The 20,189-nt window shown below is 30.2% G+C and overlaps 3 protein-coding genes and 1 long non-coding RNA gene across 5 annotated transcripts; 1 reads left to right on the top strand and 3 right to left on the bottom strand.

Annotated features, from left to right (window-relative positions):
- Window positions 1-5,597: 5,597 nt before the first annotated feature.
- Window positions 5,598-7,631, bottom strand: LOC114162748 (GDSL esterase/lipase At1g74460-like). Its single transcript, XM_028046713.2, has 5 exons — window positions 7,323-7,631; window positions 7,055-7,185; window positions 6,582-6,821; window positions 6,138-6,387; window positions 5,598-6,027 (listed from the first exon to the last, which is right to left on the bottom strand). The coding sequence occupies exons 1-5, from the start codon at window positions 7,558-7,560 to the stop codon at window positions 5,783-5,785; spliced, it is 1,104 nt and encodes a 367-aa protein (XP_027902514.1). The 5' UTR covers window positions 7,561-7,631; the 3' UTR covers window positions 5,598-5,782.
- On the top strand, window positions 5,982-11,734 carry LOC146883496 (uncharacterized). 2 transcript variants are annotated; one of them, XR_014984485.1, is made up of 3 exons: window positions 5,982-6,123; window positions 6,293-7,936; window positions 9,330-11,734. It is a non-coding gene; the product is annotated as an uncharacterized LOC146883496 (long non-coding RNA). The 2 variants fall into 2 exon arrangements; XR_014984486.1 differs by having other exon boundaries at window positions 6,293-6,879; window positions 9,330-11,733.
- Window positions 11,735-13,624: 1,890 nt separating this feature from the next.
- Window positions 13,625-14,762, bottom strand: LOC114163408 (protein RKD2-like). The gene is made up of 4 exons (XM_028047726.2): window positions 14,665-14,762; window positions 14,417-14,571; window positions 13,988-14,328; window positions 13,625-13,870 (listed from the first exon to the last, which is right to left on the bottom strand). Exons 1-4 carry the CDS (start codon window positions 14,760-14,762, stop codon window positions 13,625-13,627), a joined length of 840 nt encoding a protein of 279 aa, XP_027903527.2.
- Window positions 14,763-17,344: 2,582 nt separating this feature from the next.
- LOC114196335 (uncharacterized) lies at window positions 17,345-19,342 on the bottom strand. Its single transcript, XM_028086946.2, has 2 exons — window positions 18,877-19,342; window positions 17,345-17,979 (listed from the first exon to the last, which is right to left on the bottom strand). The coding sequence occupies exons 1-2, from the start codon at window positions 19,258-19,260 to the stop codon at window positions 17,620-17,622; spliced, it is 744 nt and encodes a 247-aa protein (XP_027942747.1). The 5' UTR covers window positions 19,261-19,342; the 3' UTR covers window positions 17,345-17,619.
- Window positions 19,343-20,189: the final 847 nt, after the last annotated feature.

The following is a 20,189-nucleotide window of genomic DNA, read 5'->3' as shown; positions in this document are numbered from 1 at the left end:
AATTTTCCAGCTTTCTCTTATTTCAAGTGTTTTCCGTAATTAATTATCTTTTAAAAAGAAAAATCAATCTTGCTTGAATATAGATGAATATCCTCTTCTAACTAAAATGGACCTTGATTCATTATTTTTACAAAAAATAGCGAAATATTATTTGTTTAACAGTGTACTATTTCTTCTTTTTTTACAAATACTCAAATTTTGTCGAACTTTCAAAATCTCAATCTAAAAACATGTTAAAGTATAAATATTGTTACAAAGACTTGTTATAGAAGTTATACTCCTCTATACTCATCCAAATAAAGCAATTATCAAAGTCCAATCATATTCGCAATTTATCAATGTAAAAACAATTTAATATCAAATATGCTAATGGTTTGTTAGAGAATGTATTACTCAAATTCACAAGTACAACTTATATTCAAATGAATTTATTGATAGTTTTATGTAGAGTTTATCTTCTATGATAAAGACATTATGGTTACACTAAAACTTTATTTTTTTTTCCAACACAAATGAGTTTTAACCCTCTTCTATTGTACTTTTACGTTATACAAATATGATACGACATGTACAGGAATTAGATATAAAACGTATTGGGTATACAACAATGATATGTCTTATCTCAGAAGAAAATATAAGGTATGATAAGAATATATATATATATATATATATATATATATATATATATATATATATATATATATATATATATATATATATATATTTACAATTAAAATTCATAGGTAATAGTTGAAATCTATAGGTAATTATGATTTACTGATGAAATACTAATGGCAAAAATATGTTAATAAATACTTTATAGATAATTGTGATCTACAGATTTTATCTACGAATATATTATCTTCAGATTTTACTTACAAATTAAATTAGTAGGCAATTATCTATAAATATAATTCGTAGGTAATACCCACAAATATGATTTGTATGTACCTACTCATCTGATTCGTAGGTAACGTGTTCAACAATTTTAATAAAATTAGTTTTTTCTACGATACTTACTCGATATTAAGTCTAATAATGTGAGAAATTCAAATATCATACAATATATTAGCATAATAACAATTGTTTTAATATATATGTTGAGAACTACTTCTTGACATCACAACACGTATAAATGACTTAATGACTTTCTTAATCTTAGCTAGATATTTCCTCCCATCATAGATTCTTGGAGAAAGAAATTATAAAAGAATAGAATTATACTCGGTTTATCTGAACGAACATTAGATCTCTAATCAACAATATACAAATTTCCTAATTAGTTATCATGGGACAAACTACATAAACATGTGGGTTTGATGAATTAAATCAACTTGACGTAGATTCTTATAGCAGGACTAGCAAACTTGTTTTCCAATCTAAATTACAATGTTTTAATTCAAGATTCCACAATTATCATAAAACTCATGTGTAAACCATTTATATTGCATACCAATTTTACAAAAATATATAATTCATTGAATTGTATTCATACGTGAATAATTAAGAATTCATGTATTTTCAATGATTAGAATTTTCAGCTAACTTTGAATAAACTTTAGATTTTTGAAATTAAAAATTTGCTTTCATGTGAATAGAAGTGTTTTGAAGATGAAATGTTTCAGAAGCTAAAAATGTAAAGTGGCGAGAAACCTGTTAGGTTTTTCTAGAGGTGTCAAAATGGTTGGAACTCATGAGTCAACCCGGCCCACCACGGGTTCGGGTTGGGTTGAAAATTTTTTACAAATTTCAATGCGGGTTGACTTTTGACCCGACCCATCTAGAATTCGGCTCACTGAGGTTAAACCCGTGTTGAGTCAGATTGGCTCACCAACCCGTAAATAAAAGGTCACACAAGTATCTTTTATAAGTTGGGCTTTGCATTTTAGTCAGATTAGGTTGTTTTTTTAGTCAACACATCGATAATTTATAGTTTTGTGTATTTGGATTGTGTTGAAGTTTATTTAGATTTTAATCAGAATTATAATTTTAGTTGACAAAAAAGATGTATTTTTTTTATTAAGTGAACTAGTGAGCCAACCTGTTTAATCTACCAACCCGTGGTGGGTCGGGTCAGGTTCAATTTTTTTTGCCTCGCTAATAAGTGAGTCGGATTGGGTTGACTCATTAAGTAACCAACCCATGGTGGGTTGAGCAGGGCTGGGCTAGATTACCCGTGTTCACATCTCTAAGTTTCTCGAGAGAGGATCACTGGGGAGATACAAGACATAAGTCTAATTCACTATTGTATATCACTAGGCGATGATAAATTTATTTTTTTCTAAATAGGTGAGAGGTGATAAATTTATATTAGAAAGTTTCTTATAAAAAGTAAAAGAATTTATTCTTCTTCTTTTTTCAAAAGGAAGACATGTCATGAAGATGAAAAAAATGCATATATGTCCATACCTAACTACATGGTAGTGGTCTACGGAGTGCAATTCTTAGAGCACAGGGAATGAAGAGTAATGATTTCAATAAGAGCAATCAGAAGTACTACTATAATGAGTTCAGTGACTACTAGAGTAGAGTGGAGTCACAAGGTATGGTATAACAACCTTTTTTAGCGAGCCTCTAGGATCTCTTGTAAACCCCCATGATGTGGTAAAGGGAGGATATAAGGGGAAGCAGGGAATGATAATTAAATAAGTAAAGACAATGAAAAACAACTCTTTAAAATTCCTAGAATTACATATAATGAATTTTTTTTTAAAAAAAATCTAATTTGGCACCCTTGAATTTTTTGTTCATGTTTCGCCACTGATTATATATATAATTTAAAAAAATATGAAAAAAAGTAAGAAGTGTAAATATTATTTACTATTCTAATGTAAATTTTATAATGAATAGACTAAAAAAAATTAAAATTGGACAAACCATGCTTAGATAGTATGCTTTGTCTTAAAAGAAATCATTAAATATATTTTTGGTCCTTTAACTGTCAATGAAAATTGGAATTAATCTCTCTTCAAAACTTTGATCCAGTCTAGTCCCCCAACTTTAAAACTGCATGAATTTAGTCATTTTAACCAGATTTTGTTAAGTTTATCTAACGTTTCAAACGTGTTTCATGATAGTTTCAAAAATGTATTAAACGGCGTAAACAACTCAAATATTATTATAAAACACATTTGAAACGTCAAATAAACATAACAAAAATTAGTTAAAATAACTAAATTCAGACAATTCTAAAATTGTGAGACTAAAATGGATAAAATTTTTGAAAATGGACTAATTTTAATTTTCAGTAAAAACTAAGGGATAAAACATATTTAATCTTGAAAGAAATTATGTTCCTTAAGCACTATTTTTCACCTTTTTTTCAACATATATAAATTGTGTATAATATACACTACTTTATTTTATATAATTTTTTTACTAAAGTTCTGTCTGATTATTTTTTCATTGACATGCTTTGCCTTTTTCAACAAATTAGGCTAAAATAGTCAATGTTTCAAACAGGTAGTGGTATATGAATCGTGCTTTCATCTTTGCTGAACGCAATCAAGTAATATTCGTATTCATACACGTAATTGTTCAAGAGTGGTATTTTCCATCACCTCGGAAGAAGTTTTGGTTTATTCCTAGGAGTTTGGGATTGTTTATCATGCCTCACAAAAAGTTGATGCTTTATTTATTTCTTTCTTTCTTAGATCAAAGATTCCCTCCATAGTTGCATATCTAGAACCCGAAACCCTATGTTAGAATAAGTAGATAAATGTACAACTCACTCCTCAATATTAGAAAGATACAACAAAAAGTATAACAAAAAAAGAAGAAAAAAAGTTATAAGTTTCATAAAAGATGTTTAATATAGTTTTTTTTTTTAATTTATTAGTTGAATTCTAATTTCATCGTTGCAAGAAAATATTTTATTGATAACTAATTTTAGTGATCAAAAGTTGTTAATCACTATAATAACGAATTTAAATGTCAATTTAAAAAAGTAACAATTATTGATTATTAAAATAATCATTAATATAAATAAAAAAGTATAATTGCTCACTAAATTAGTCAATTATTACTTAGAGACCAATTTAGTAATTAAGTTATTTTGTGATCCAAAACCTTACTGAGTTTATTTTTATTGACCAATTCCTTGGTAGCTAAAATTATAGTAACTAATTTTAAAAACTAATTTAGTGACCAATTACAATTTTGCATTCATAATAGTGACTATTTTAATGATCAATATTTTATACTTTGTGAATTGGTATCTAAATTAGTCACTATAGTAACTAATATTTTTTGGTCACTACAATTAGTTACTGATGAGACATTTTTTTGTAGTGATCTAGTTAAAAGTATGATTAGATTTTTTAATATAAAAAAAATCAAATTAAACCAAATTGATTCTTTTATGATGAACGTTAATTTTTGTGATTTTTTAATTTGTAATTCTTAATTTATCTTCTCTATAAACCTATAATAATTTTTCTACTTTTACATTTAAAAGAATCTATTTATAAGATCTAAATAATAGATGACCAGTTTACTTACTAATGGAAACTATCATTTTAAATATTGCACTTACTAGGGGAAGTTATCCTTAATTTCCAAACGTCTACTCTATAATTACTATAATAATTTTTGTTTTTAATTAGTGGTTACAATGATTTATTATTTTTCCTAAAAATCATTTAACATGAGATATGAGATGGTCATTCATTCAGAAACCTATTTATTTTACGAAGATTAATATCTGTTGAACGTACAAATAAAATATGTAAATTACGATTTAGAAGAAACTAAAGATTGCAAAAATGTTTTAAGAAAAAATTATAATGATGATGGTTAGAAAAAATTTGATAAGCAATGCAGTAACATATTTGTGATACTTACATTTTGACCCTTTTTGTGTGTTACAGATAGAGTAATCAACGCCGTTTGTTCATCTTGTTGATTATTTAAATTTTGGAATAGGTCTTGTAGAATGTGAATGCTAGAATAAACGTTCTAGATTGCGTTTATGTGCGTCATAAAGCGTTTCATAACATTTTTATATTATATTTCCTAGAATAGATATTTTCTCAAATCTAGCACCCTTTTTGTATTTTCCGTATAATAAGTATATTCCAAAATAACAAACTTTGGAACCTTTTAAATAGGATGATTTGGCAATACTAATACTCTTTCTACAAAAACTATTTAGAGATACTTTATTTGTATAAATAATTTGAAATTTTTTATGATAAAATTTGTTATCCCATATAAAATTTTTAAAATTTAGTAAATGAATTTAATTATTTTAAAAGATAAATAATTTTGAATTTTATTTATAAAAGGTAATGATTTGAAAATGTTAATATTTTATCTGTTTTTAAATTTATATTTACTTTTATATTATCTCTTTGATTCTATCTTAAATCGAAATATTATTAATTCAAGTGAGATGGTTATAAACTCAATATTTTCCGTTGTCATTGCCAAAATTATTTTTTGTTAATACAAATTAATATTGTATTTCAACTTAAATTAGTTAGAAACCTTTTCATCAATATTAATAATATTTCTAGCTAATGTCAAATATGATTTCTTTGATCAAAATCAATACATATTATTTTTAGTTTACGTTAGTCAGAATTGTGTTCAACCAATAAACAGAACTTCCATTACAAATTTAGAAGATTGGATGAAATTTATCACAAAGACTTTCTATAAGAGAAAAGAAAAAGTAATTTAGAAAAATTATAAAAAAGAACTTCTACAAATTAATTTACTTCCATTTTCTCTATCCTAAAGAAACTTGTTGAAACCAACCTAAAAACCTTGGTATGCATGATTAATGGTTTGAAGATGGGGCAATAGCAGGTGATGGTGAAGGAGGATTTGTTTGGTCAACACGCATGAACCCAAATTTCTTGATTAACTCATTCGCAATTAGTTCATTGGCTCTGTCTGAGGGATGGTACTCATCCCAGAAAACGTACTTGCTTCTATCTTTGCACAGTTTTGATGCAGGAATACACGTAAGAGCTGGTCGAATGTTCCCGAAGGAGCAACAGGGTGAGTCTGAGTTTTGGAATCCTACATTCAAAACGTTATTACAAAGGAAATCAACAATAATGTATCAAATCAAATTCCTCTCAACATTTGTGTTTCAGATAATGTTCTATGTATCAGGTATTTGTGCTTACCATATTTGTTTGGGTTGCTAATAACATCATTAACAACATCATATGCATCTCCAAATCTGTAGCTTGAATTGGGAAGTTGTTTTTGCAACTCATCTATTAACTTACTTGAAGCTCTGTTAAACCTGATAGCCAACTTGTTTGTTCTATCTTGACAGTCTCCAGATGTACTAAGCACTCTTTGAAGGGGAATGCAGCCCATTGGGCCCAGCCCAAACACCATCAACTGCCTGGCTCCAAGCCCATGAAGTAGCTGAATAGTAAAATGTCATAATTGAAAATTTGTTAGAAGTTGAAATCAAGCGTAAAAAATAACACACGTAAGATGTATGAAAAAAGAACTGAGAGAGCATAATTCTGTAGTTTCCAACAACCTTCTACTAGCAGATCAGATAGAGTATGTTAAATATGTTGTTAATATGTGTTAGAGTGGATTAGTATATAAACCTTCAATTGTTCTCCAAGAGTTCCTATCAAGTAGTCCACAAAGGTTTCGTCATTGTATGTCCATGAATCGCTGTAAACAGGCATCAAATAGTTGTTGATGAAGTCATTGCTGCCTAAAGCAACAACATAACGAGCTCCCTGGAAAAACTTTTCTGCCTCATCTTTTCCAACTCTGCTTCTGATCAGTTCCTGTGTCCCCTGAAACAGCTCAATTTGTTTGTACAGAGAGAACCTTTGAATCTGCAAGAGGATTGGTTTTTCATTCAAACTATGTCATGGATTTGTTCCTCTGATGCAGGTAAATTTCAAGTGAATGATCTCAATTCTTATTAAATGTTCTAACACATTTATGCAGTGTGTAGTATAACTCTCAGATTGTTTACTTTAGAGGATCCTATTCATAACATATATTTGTGCTTTGTTATGCTCATATGCTAAATAGTTATCATGAAAGTTTACGCTAAGCAACTTACAAAATAACTGCCAGTTTCATTCAATATGCCGCCACCCCCAGAAGCATAATTCACCCCATTTTCCAATATAACATCTTCAGTTAAAGATGGATCAAGAAATGCTGGAGGCCTAGGAAGTCCCATGTTGTCACCTGAACATATGAACATCATTACAGAGGGAAATATTACAAAAAAATAAATGCTTTAGGATCTGCATTAAGTTTTCACTATAGTGATCAAATATCAGGGACTGATTTAGGGTCTACATATAAAAAAGTGAAAGATTTACCTATTATATCTGCAACCGTGCGACCATTGGAGAACCTACCATTAGGTAGTCCATTACCAAAATCAATACCATACCATGGTAAACTTGCCTGAGCAAGGCTTTTAGAAAGGTACTTGTTATTTCCAACATCTGAGAGAGAGTCTCCAAAAATGAACTGCACAACCCTGCATTGGCACCCTTCAAGTTTTATTCCAAAAATGATACCTATTATAACAAATAGAGACAGATGGAACTTCATGTTTGAGTATCAAGTGATAATCTCTTCAAGTTAAGTCACACCTCTCTTGTAGCTTGAAGCACTTTAGTTGGTTTTATATCATTATAGTTATGAATTTTTGAAGTGTAGAATGGTGAGATTGTGCTTTAGTTTGGTAGCATTGTTAACAGAGTGAAGTAGATCGTTTGATGGACCAACTATTACTGATTCAAACCTACTGCAACTACCCGTTAGTCTGTTACAGGGTACAACTTTGTGACTCTGAAGTCATGTTTTTAGTTATTTTTGGGGTGATCAAACCATGATTTGGTGAATGTTTCAACTTGAAATCCATTGGTGTGGAACTCTCGCTGAATGCAGTTTAAGCGTATTTCAGAATGATGAATTTCTCAAACAGGTGATTCTTATTAGTCGAATTTTCAATGAACATATATGATATTATTATAGTGAATTGTTGTGGTAAGTACACCTAACAATGCCATCGCTTGCTCAAATTGTATTTCACTTCAATAAACAAATATTTCATTTTTTTTTTATAAATTATTTCCACCCTCTTTTTTCTTTCTTTGTATCTATTTTTCATCTTTCCTATCACATTTTATATCTTAATTGTAACACCGAAACCGTAAATCTATAAAAGATTAAATATTTTAGTCCTTCTAATTCATCAATCTTTACTAAGAAATCTGTGAAGGTTGGAGATGTTTCTTCCTAAAGATGGATTAATAAGAGGTATTAAAATCCCACAACTTATGCAAATTTAGAAACATCTCCAACCTAATAACATTATAAGGTTAATATTTAAATTTAAAAAAAAAAATCTACATTGGAGCATGATTATGATATAAGAGGTAATAAAAAATTGTTTTTTAAATTTAAAATTTTGTAATATAAATAAAAATTAGTAAACTATGAGTATTATAAGATTTGAAACAAAACAAAAAGTGCTCTCCTAAAAACACATTAAAATTCACTTAAGCATAAAACCTTTTAATAATGTAATATGACTATTACATGATAAATAAACTAAAAAAAAGTTATCATTGTGGGTCTCGACTCTGCCTCCTCTTGTATAGGACTGGACATAGTTTATGAAACTGTACTGAACTACATTTTATTTATACTATTATATACAAAGAAAGTTGAACTCTTTTAACAAAAATTGGACTGGACGATTTTTCTAGTTTAGTTGAAAAAAACCGAATCTATATAGTTACAGTTCAGTTAACTCTTAGAATTGTAAAATGTTACAATCATATTTTTCATTGTAAAACTAAACTGTTTTCACTTATTTTTATCTTATCTTAGACTTTTCAGTGTGTAAAATGCTGCAATCAATCATATTTTTCAGTGTTAGTGGTTCTTTTTTATTTTATCTATGTGGCCATTGTACAAGATGATTTTTACTGTGGAAGAATTTATTTTGAATGTCCGTGTTATGTATTTTGTTAGACTGTGTCTTGTTTATTTTTTATTTTTTTATGATGATTTCCTTTTTATATCAATATGGTTTAAATTTGAATTCTTGCTTTTTGTCTTAACATACCATTGTGGTTAAAATTAACTATGATTAGGTTCAATTCAAAATTTAATATATCATAAAATTTAACTATGATGTATTTTAGATTACGAAAATGATATTTAAACAAAATTTTTGGACTCAGTTTTGACATAGATGAGGTGGCCTAGTAGTTAAGTTTTTTAAATTGATTTTCATTAAAAAGGTTTTACCTTCTTGCACGTGCGAACATTTTTTGGAGGGAAAAGAAAATAAGCATTGTGTTTTGCAGAGAGAAGACAAAGACATTTTGTTTTGCTGAGAGAAGACAGAGGTGACGAAAACACATCATTGAGAACAAGGGTTTCCATTGTCGTCATCCATGCCCACGGTCGTTTGTGAGTTTTCTTTAATTTTATCTCACGACTTTCTCACACCTTTATCATTTTTGGGTTGGTAATCCAATCATAATTTGTTTATTTCTTTGGCACACCTGTAACCCAAACATCAAAATGTTTGGTCTATGTGAGATTCATCAGAAAAGTTGAAACATTGGGTTTATTTAAGCAAAAAGGTCAAATATTTGGGTAGTAGGAGTCATTGCAAGTAAGGAATGCGGTAAGAGTGATTGCAAGGTTGGGAGAATCAAGTTTTTTTAGTGTTGTTGTTGGAATCCTTCCTTCGTCGATGTTCATTCGTTGTGGGTTCTGTATGTGGGGAATAGTGTTGGAATAAGTGAGGAGTTATTGTAAATTTTTTTATTATTAGTTGCACTAACTCAAAATATGAAACAAAAACTGGTACTAATGACCAAAATATCCAACATAACTTCCCACTTAATTGTTCTCCACTCCTCACTTTCGAACATAGTGTGACTCAAAAATTCCAAAAAATCCTCGTGGCCACATTACCCAGTATTTAATGTCATGGTCATGGAAATGAATTTGTATTATGTTAAGGTTAGTGTGAGGATATTATGTTCACAATGAAGTTTGATTTTTATATAAAAATTGGGTGATGAAGACCAAAATAGTCACCACAACTCCTCACTTACTACATATGTACTCCCCACTTACGAATAATATCAGTATTAGCATAATTTCAAAAAGGTCCACCATCCACATAACCCAATAGTGAATGTTGTCGTACTAGCTAAATTTTTTATGTACATAATGTACCATGCATGAATTATTCCATAAGTGGTGAGTATAAAGTTATTAACGGGGAGTGGTGATGAATATTTTGGTCTAATAATTTTCACTTTAAAAATGGACTTCAAACTTGATGAACTTAATGTACTACAAATTGATTTTCACAACCTAAATACTCAATATTCGGTTATCTTCATGACATTGGTCTTTTATAAAAGTAATCATCAATAACTGATAACATAACTAGGGAGCATTGGCTAAAAAAGTGGGGAGTGAGGATGAATATTTTGGTCTAATAATTTCCACTTTAAAAATGGAATTCAAACTTGATAACCTTAATGTACTACAAATTGATTTTCACTACCTAAATACTCAATATTCGATTATCTTCTATAATTGGGTTTTTTTTTATAAAAGTAACCATCAATAACTGAATCCATAAGTGTGGAGTACTGACTAAAAAATTGGGAGTGGTGAAGAATATTTTGGTCTAATAATTTCCACTTTAAAAATGGAGTACAAACTTTATTGTCTACACAACATGATGACCTTAATGTACAAGAAATTGATTTCCACTACCTAAACACTCAATATTCGGTTATCTTCATTACTTGGGTTTTTTTAATAAAAGTAACCATCAATAACTGAATCCATAAGTGGGTAGTACTGACTAAAATGGTGGAGAGTGGTGTTGAAGATTTTTGTCTAATTTCCACTTCAAAAATGGGGTTCAAAGTTTATTGCCCACAAAACATTATGACCTTAATGTATTACAAATTGATTTCCACTACCTAAATACTCACTTTTTAGTTATGTTCATTACTTGGATTTATTGTAAAAGTAATCATCTATAACTGATAACATAAGTGGGGACTACTGACTAAAAAAGTGGGGAGTGGTGATAAATATTTAGACTTTTTCGCAGTATTTCATTGAAGTGAAAAATTAGGTGTCAGAAAATGATCCTTACAGTGTGACCCTGATTTTCTAAAAAATTATTTCAATTACCAAAACATAGAATATTGGATTATGATATTCGTTGTGATTTTTTAAAATGGTTCATCAATGACTCATTACATAAGTGGGGAGTATGGATTAAATAAATGGGTAGTCATGATCAATATTTTGTTCATTTTTTGCAATTTTTAAATGGAAGACAAAGTAAATTGTGAACACAAAATCCTCAAACTCACCTAAATGTAGTTAAAAATAATTTTCATGTCAAAAAAGTTGCAGAACTAGGTTACGTGCTTGGGTGACCTTTTTTTAAAATGTCCCAAAATTGAATTATAATGTTAGTGGGTAGTACAGATGATTAAAGTGGGCAGTTCTAAAGGATATTTTGTTCATTACTGTTGTTGTTAAATTAAAGCGCCAACATTTTCTTATGAAGTTTGTGGGTAGTAATGTTGTATTGGATTTTCTTATGAGAGTTATATTGGATTTTTAGGTCAAGAGTTGAAAATTTGGCTTACTATTCAACCACTATTTCAAGGTTTTTGGGAACAACTGCAGGATTATTTGGGGAGTTTTATTCAACATCACCACATCCTTTAACAACCCTATATTCATCACAAGTAATATATAAAGAACCTTACTTCCATATTGATAATAATTAAATGTCCATAATAATTCTTCTTATTAAAGCATAAACACAAGAAATTTGGACTTACATTTTCATCTAATAAGGCATCAAATAAACTTGTCTATCCATATTTCAATCATTCCACAAAACACAAGGCCTGCTATTGTCAACATATAATTCTGCATAACTTAACATTGCACTTAATATACACAAACAACAGAGTTGTAACTTTCTTTTCATGACAACTTCGACATCAGGTCTAACGTCGAAGTGGGGACCCATCAAAATTACTAGGGATCTACCATATAATTTTGTGCACTTATACAAATGACTACGAAAAACAATTTTAAGTCAGTAATGCCATCCAATTTGCATTGCATTAACTTTTCAGTTCACATATCTTGAATCCATCCATAATTTTGCACTTCAAAATGGTTGACAATGTCAACAAATTACAGCACCAACTAACTTTTAACAAATAAATCGTAGTATTCAGGCACTTTTTGCCTGTGGATTAAGTTTCTTATTTTTGCATTAAAAAAATGGTTAGTGTTGTTCATAATATTAAGAAAAATTCCCCACTTATTCCAACACTACTCCCCACATACAGAACCCACAACGAATGAACATCGACGAAGGAAGGATTCCAACAACAACACTAAAAAAACTTGATTCTCCCAACCTTGCAATCACTCTTACCGCATTCCTTACTTGCAATGACTCCTACTACCCAAATATTTGACCTTTTTGCTTAAATAAACCCAATGTTTCAACTTTTCTGATAAATCTCACATAGACCAAACATTTTGATGTTTGGGTTACAGGTGTGCCAAAGAAATAAACAAATTATGATTGGATTACCAACCCAAAAATGATAAAGGTGTGAGAAAGTCGTGAGATAAAATTAAAGAAAACTCACAAACCCTGCATGATGGACCTTATTAGTAGAAGATCGTATTACCTATACTAAATAAGTGGTTATTACTTAATTTAGTTAATTAATAAGTACTGTTATTTGTTGTTTCGGTCAATCGAGATGTATAGGCACGTAAATAAAGAATAATGATATTTTATTTTTTTTATTTTTTTTTAATTTACCATTTTATTCATCTTTAATTATTTTATTGATGTAGAAAAATATCTAAAAATAATTAAATTAAAATATCGTTATCCTGGTCATAATGGTTATCAACCTGTCATCAATGCACTGGACATAAATAATAGAAAAGTTTAAATAAAAAAACTACGTATTGTGTAACGATAAAATGAAATCATTACATGGCAACGCAAGAGTCTCTGGGGATTTTAATTATATCAATCAATCTGATCATTGAAACAACATTTAAACTTTTAAACTATGGTTACAATATCTACAGTCAGATCACAACTCAATCGTTAATCTTTCAAAAATTTTCATAACAGCTGCGTTAAGGCAACTTAAGAATACCTACAGTTCTTTAAAAACACTGCAAAGTTCATTCCTCCTCGTCTTCAAAATCAGAGAGGATATGTTCCATGAAATCATAGGTTTAGACCGAAAAATATTGAAAACATTATTTCTTTTTCTGTTTGAGCCACCTTACTTCTGTGGAGAAAAACTTTGAATAGTTATAGAAATTTGATCGTACTGGAAGCACGTAATACTAAAAATACTCAGCAATGATAGCTGGCTGAAATAAAAACAGAAAGAAAATAAATAGCATGAACTGTCACAGCATACATGGCTGAAATCAAACATATATACTACGTTGTACCAAAGAAGAAGGAGGAACCAAAGTTATAGTTGTTTTATAGTTTATATATATATATATATATATATATATATATATATATATATGGTTGATGATAATTTTATTCACCCCTTTTGTCAATACTTGTGGGATAGGGCACCAAGGGAAGATTGTGTTCCATGAACCTCATGCTCATGAGTTTCCTCTTCTTGTAGTTAGCCTTGAAACAAGCTTGTCTAAGCCTTCTTGTTTTATCTTCAAGTTCCAAATCTGGTCTTTCTTCCACCATGCTCTTTTCTTTCTCCAACATTTCAATAGCAATCCTTATTTTTTCATCATTTTCAGGTCCTTCAGCCTCTCCTTGCTCCTGCATCACCCCCCCAATTCACTATAATAACGAACTTTGACTTTATAATCAACAAGTATTGCAGAAAAATAGCTTAAAACCTTGCAGTTATTAGGAATTCAAACACTGAGAACTTACTTGCATGTTCTTTATTAGGGTTTGAAGACTCATTAGCTTCCTATGTGGCCACCTTTGAATACCTAATTCCCTGCACCTTTTCTTCAAGTGTGTGAGACCAACGTTAAGCTCTTTCGCAGCCTGTGATATAGGCATGTAGAAGTACTGAGAAACGGTTTTCCTCGATAGCATTCTCGCACTGCTACTAATTCTCTCTTCTCTGCGTTGTTTACCCTTCACTTCATCCCTCATCTCATTCACACTTCCACCATCGTTGCTTGATGAAAACGCAGGTCTATGATCCGAACCGTCAACTTCGTTCCATGCAGAAAGCACGTTTTTAACATCACTGAAGTCGTAGTCTGCAACAGCAACTCAGAAGATATAATAAATCAAAAACAAGGACAAGAACAAAGGATTCAAAAAACTCATGATGCTGATACTTACAACCTTGAAAACTTAGTGGGGTTGGTTCAAGCGGCATAGTTTCGTATAAAATGTCATGGGGATAATAACACTTCATGAATGGGACAACATCAAAATAGCTATCTTGCAGAGGAAATTCATAGGGCCAATGAAACCCATCACTGCCAATGGCATTACCTCTGCATAAAGATGCTAACATGGTAACTTTTTCGTACATGGAAACCGAAATGTGTAGAGAAATAAACTAAGGGAAAGCAGAGAAGTTTCTTAACCTTAAATAATCATATGAAGAAAACTGGCACGTAGGTGCAAATGAGTTTTCATCAATTTCATAATTAGAATTCCAAAACGTGAGTTGCTGATTCTCCATGTCTTCGTTGACACCATAGTACAGTGTGAAATGAGCAGAGAAATTGGAAATATATATTCGAATTTGATGGTAATGATGATGATGAATGAATGAAAGTAGTGTGGTAATTAATTTTAGAAGAATGTGCGCGCCGAATGATTTATTGTTTAACGTGTGCGCTACTATGAGTTACAAGATGAATTCAATTACCAAGATATACCTGGTTATTAACTCTGCATAATCTTATATTTATTATATATTGTAAAATTTATCACCGTTCGTAGATACGTGATTCTTCTATAGCCATATGATCAGACTTAATTAAATTTAATTAACTTAATTACATTAAGTAGCATTTAATGTTATTAAAACAGTGAGTAAATTATCTTTAAATTTACTTTTCATATTTTTGATAAAATTGTTAAAATAACTATTGAAACTATCAAAGAGATAAGACAGTTATTTCGTTCTCATAAAATAAGGTAGCTATAAACTATATTATTAATCCTTCAGTTCTTATAATAGTTAAGTTTATGATATTTTTTTAAAATAATAAAAGTAACAAGAGAACAAATTACAAAGATATTCCTTAGAAATTTTACCAAATTACAGTTGTGTTTGAAATATTGTGTTATTTAGACAATGTGTTTTTATCTAATTATAATTTAGTTTTTACTAATAGTGACTACTTTACATATATAGTTTGCTATATGATGTTTTTGGTGAATTTAAGTAAATGTTGAAGTTTAAACAAAATTTTAATATTTATCATGCTAGACCAATATTGAATTCTACTTTTTTACTATCTAATATAGTTGGCTGTTATTTATTTGTAGTTGTAGGTTGATGTACACATAAACCATATCACTTAAAAAACATAGTTTTTATATTGGTTTTTTAGAACATTCGTGATGTAGTATGTCCTTTAATAAACATTTGATTGAGTTATAGGACAAATATTACATCGATTTTAGTTATAATCGATATAATATTACTTGATTTTACATTGCTAAACGGATGTTAAAGATATCTTACTACATTAATATCATCTACATTGATTCTAACAACAATATAAATAATTATAAATAATGTAAACTTTGTTTTTAGTAATAAGACTTTTTTTTTTCTGTTAATAATCGTTAAAAATATGACTGATGAAACTCCTTTATAAATCATTCTAAAAATTCTTTCATAGGTGATTTGTTTATATTCCTGATTCTTATCATATCGTATTTATATGAACTCTAGAGCAACCAAGGTAAACAAAGTGTTCATTTTTATAGCCCAAAACTCATAGCACTACAAGAAGAGAATAATTAACTTCTAAATTTTAGTTTGAATGGGATGTAATTAATGTCGGTTTAGTCAACTTTACAATGACATAAGAGATTAAAAATTATTTTTAATAACTTAAAAACCGTAAATGTATTATAATTAATTTTTATTATGTATAATATTTGTGTCGATTTGGTGGATGTTAAACATAAGAAAATATCATAAAATAAAAAATTTGTGATTCTTCAGCAAGAGGAAAATTTACAAGAATTTTGATTCTCCTTTGATTCCATACATGTTGCCATTTCAACTTTCAAATCAAGTATTAAAGAGGCAGCTAATTCCAATTTAGATTTAAGAAGCCTCGCAAAAATTTATCATTAAATCTTTGGAGCTCCTCTTGCAGTTGATTATGTTCCAGACCTAAATTTGTGAGTCTCTTCATCAACAACTTCTAATCTTTATTGTTTTTCTTCAGAGTTTTCATGAGAACTTTGGGACCTTGTTTGTTGCAATGAGCTTAGCAGTCAAATATTTCACTGCCTTTAAAATTTTCTTGGATGCTCCAACAATTTCTTATGCATTGTTGATTGTCATATCTCTTTCACTCGCCATAGGAACATACTCCTTACATAATCACTACATTTTTTTAACCAATTGTAACTCATGCGTACTCAGCATCAAAATCAAGTGAGATATAATTGTAAAAATGCAGGACCTGTTCTTATATTCATAAGCCATCAACATCATCAAGAATAATTTGATCATCGATTAGTATGTTTTTAATTTAGTAGTTTTCCGCTTGTTTCTTACACAAGGAATTTCATATAAACTCAAAACCATAAAGAAAATGTAAGGTATAACTACAATTCAAAGAGTATATATACCTCCCACACCACTTATCGAATACAATAATAACATGCCAAACTAGCAAACTGAACGATTAATATTCTAACCCCGTAAATTAATACTCCATTTTCAGCACCAAACCCCGTAAATGCTAAATAAGAAACAAAATCAAATCTCAAAATAATCTACTATCAAAAAGAGATCTTAGACAGCACAGGGTTTCGTTAGTTAGTTAATTCAGAACAAAAAGACATTTTAAGTAAAAACTAAAGATATTCCTAACATTTATTTGAGACGATTAAACAAAATAAGAATGAATTTTTTAAATTTATGGAAATTTTGTTATCATTGAACATGACTAAATATAAAACTTCTTAAAAATGATCTGAACCAGATTATTTAACAATTTCTTATAAAACATCCTTATTAAAAATGGTACCTACTGATTCAACACACGTTCAAGTTAAAACCCGTCTCCATATGAAAAATATACTTTTTTTCTTGTAAGTCAAACCAAACTAAACATTCAGTTCTATTTTGGTTCTGTACATAACCAAGATAAGTCCTGCCTGATATGGCTCAATAACATCAAAATCTGAATAACAAGAAACACGAAATTACGCGGACCAAGCATACAAAAAAAAACCACATTTTGGTTAAAAACCATCATATTCAATATCTCCACTCTCCTCCTCACCCATGACCACCAGGCCCACCTCTTCCGCCAGGCCCACGTTTTCCGCCATCTCCACCTTTACCGCCGCCCACCTCTTCCGCCAAACCCACCCTTTCCACCACGCCCACCTCTGCCCCCTTTTCCACCACGCCCACCTCTGCCACCCTTTCCTCCTCCACCACCATAACCACGATCACCACCAAATTCCTTATTCGCGCCAGATTTTAAATACTTCTCATCTGGTAAGGGAAGAATGTGATCGACACACTTCCTGAAGCTAAAATCATCAGCAGAGTCATCTTCCCTGATGAGGAAAAAGCACCTACTTTTGTAGGTAGGATGCTTGCGAACTTGGAAAGAGCGAACCCCTCCACCGATCTTTTTGTCAGGCTCTGCATGGCCGTTCTTAAGCAACTCCAACAACATTACATGTTCATACTGCGATACAACACAAATCAATACGGATTCAGAGTAAGAAAATTCTGATTGCACTTATTGCAACACCAAGACAGAAACAGGCTACAGAAAAATGAAAAGATACTAAGGTAGAACTGTGTCAAATCTCATTTAAACATTTGAAGGCATTTTGCAATTAACAGTGAGTTTTATTACACGATTCAATACTTCAATCGGAGCAAGCCAATATGCAGCAAAAGAGTGTCATAAAATACTTTGGTGGCACTGAAAAGTGATTAAGAACCACATTAAAACAGCTAATCTTAATGCAGTTTTGAAAGCCTTTGCAACAAAACTATATATTATTGATAGCAATGTGTATTGCACTTAAGATGGCCTGCACATGTTCTGCACCCAACAAGAAGGCACCACCAAAGTTATAAACTTAAATGAATTCACGATCATAGAAAAGAAAACGTCAATCAATACACATTAGATAAGGGATTATTGAAATCATAACAAAAATCAAATATCAATAATCTCCAGACAGGGGATTCATGAAACCATAATCATAAAAACCCAAATATCAATATTTTCCGTGCAAAACAAGGGGTTTATGAAATCATAATCAAACCAAAGTATCAATAATTCCCAAATGAGATGACAGGTTTGTGAAATTATAATCACAAAAAATGAAATGTCAATCATTCGCACACACAATGAGATCAAGGGGTTATGAAATCACAATCATAGAAAATCAAAAATCAACAATCGACATAAGTTAGTATAAACTAGGTAGGTTACAAAAGGGGAATCAGAAATTCAATTAGTTGCATTCTTAGCACTCAAGGGACACAAAAAGTACCTAATAGACATAGAAAAATTTCAAAAAAAAGAGAAGAAAAGAAAAAAAGGAGAGGCATTGGTTATTAAAAATACCTTATTAACATTGACATATTGAGGCCAGGTATGAAGTATGTTGTAGAAGTAATGGAACATCTCCGAGGAAGAACCGAAGCTCTTATATCCCAACTTCACGGAAACACTTGCTGCATTCTCTTCTTTTCCTTCTGCTTCGGCCATTTTATCTTCCTCTGTTTCCTTCCCTTTTCCTTCTTGATCGCTGCTATTCTCCAGTCGTTGTTCCTCTACGGACTTCTCCTCATCCACCTTCTGCTTCTTCGAATCTTCACCCGCCAGGGGCTCCTCGTCCTCCCTGGTACGCTTCTGGTTAGTCTCACCGCCGTTGTCACCTGCGTTCTCGACATCCATGTCTACGGCGGCGTTGGGATCGGCCACTTCGGGTGCAGCCCCTTCTGCCATGAGAGAGGTTTTTGGGTGAATTCTAAAACCCTAGAAGATGGTTACTGAGAATAGAGTATGACTCTGTATTTATAGGGGATTGAGTTTGGAGGTTAACAAGGTGTGTGTGAGTGGAAAGGGTACATGACCCGATAGTGCTAGTAGTGCTTCTTTCTAATCCTCCCACTTTAGACTAATTTTCAAAACTAATTTAAAAAAAGTTATGTTTCTTGTATTTAGACTGAATTTGAATTTGATTTTTAATTGAATAAACAATCGTTTTAATCTCAAAAATAAGAAGTATTATTATAATAATCTATAATTTCAATAAACATGATATTTGGAGAGTAATATAGAATAGGAATTTGTACGAAAGAGAAAAAAACAAACTTAATTATAACGTGGAGCAATGTTGAAAACTTAATTATAATGTGGAGCAATGTTGTGTAGTTTATCTCCCCAATCTTTTCTATTTATTGTTGGATACAATATAATAAATATTGAAATTTGAAAATATAATTACTGGAAATATAAAATGTACAAGGAATTATAGATTATCTTTTATTTTAACAAGTGAGACACTTATCACAGTTTTACGGGTAAAATTATAAAATAAATGTATATACCAATTAATTGCAATAATTATAAGAAAATGTGAAAAAAAAAACAGTTAAAAATATCATTTTTATTAATTACTATGGATTTTTAAAATTATAATGAACTGCCACTTTGTCGGCAATTATTTAAAATCTAATCTATTTTATAATTACGTATATAGAAGAGATACTTTGTCTTTCATAATTCTTTTAAAGAAATTAAAATTAATAATAGTAACTACATAAAAGTTATTAAGTAATTTGTAGAACATAGATCTCATACAGAGTAATTTGTAGTATATTGAGTAGGACCGGGCAGAATTAATTGAACCGCTCCGTACTACTTTAAACTAA

The sequence above is a fragment of the Vigna unguiculata genome, chromosome 9 (assembly GCF_037176805.1).
Source record: "Vigna unguiculata cultivar grain cowpea cultivar isolate G323 ecotype 2 chromosome 9, ASM3717680v1, whole genome shotgun sequence".
NCBI lineage: Eukaryota > Viridiplantae > Streptophyta > Magnoliopsida > Fabales > Fabaceae > Vigna > Vigna unguiculata.
This window is presented reverse-complemented; position numbering and strand designations above follow the sequence as displayed.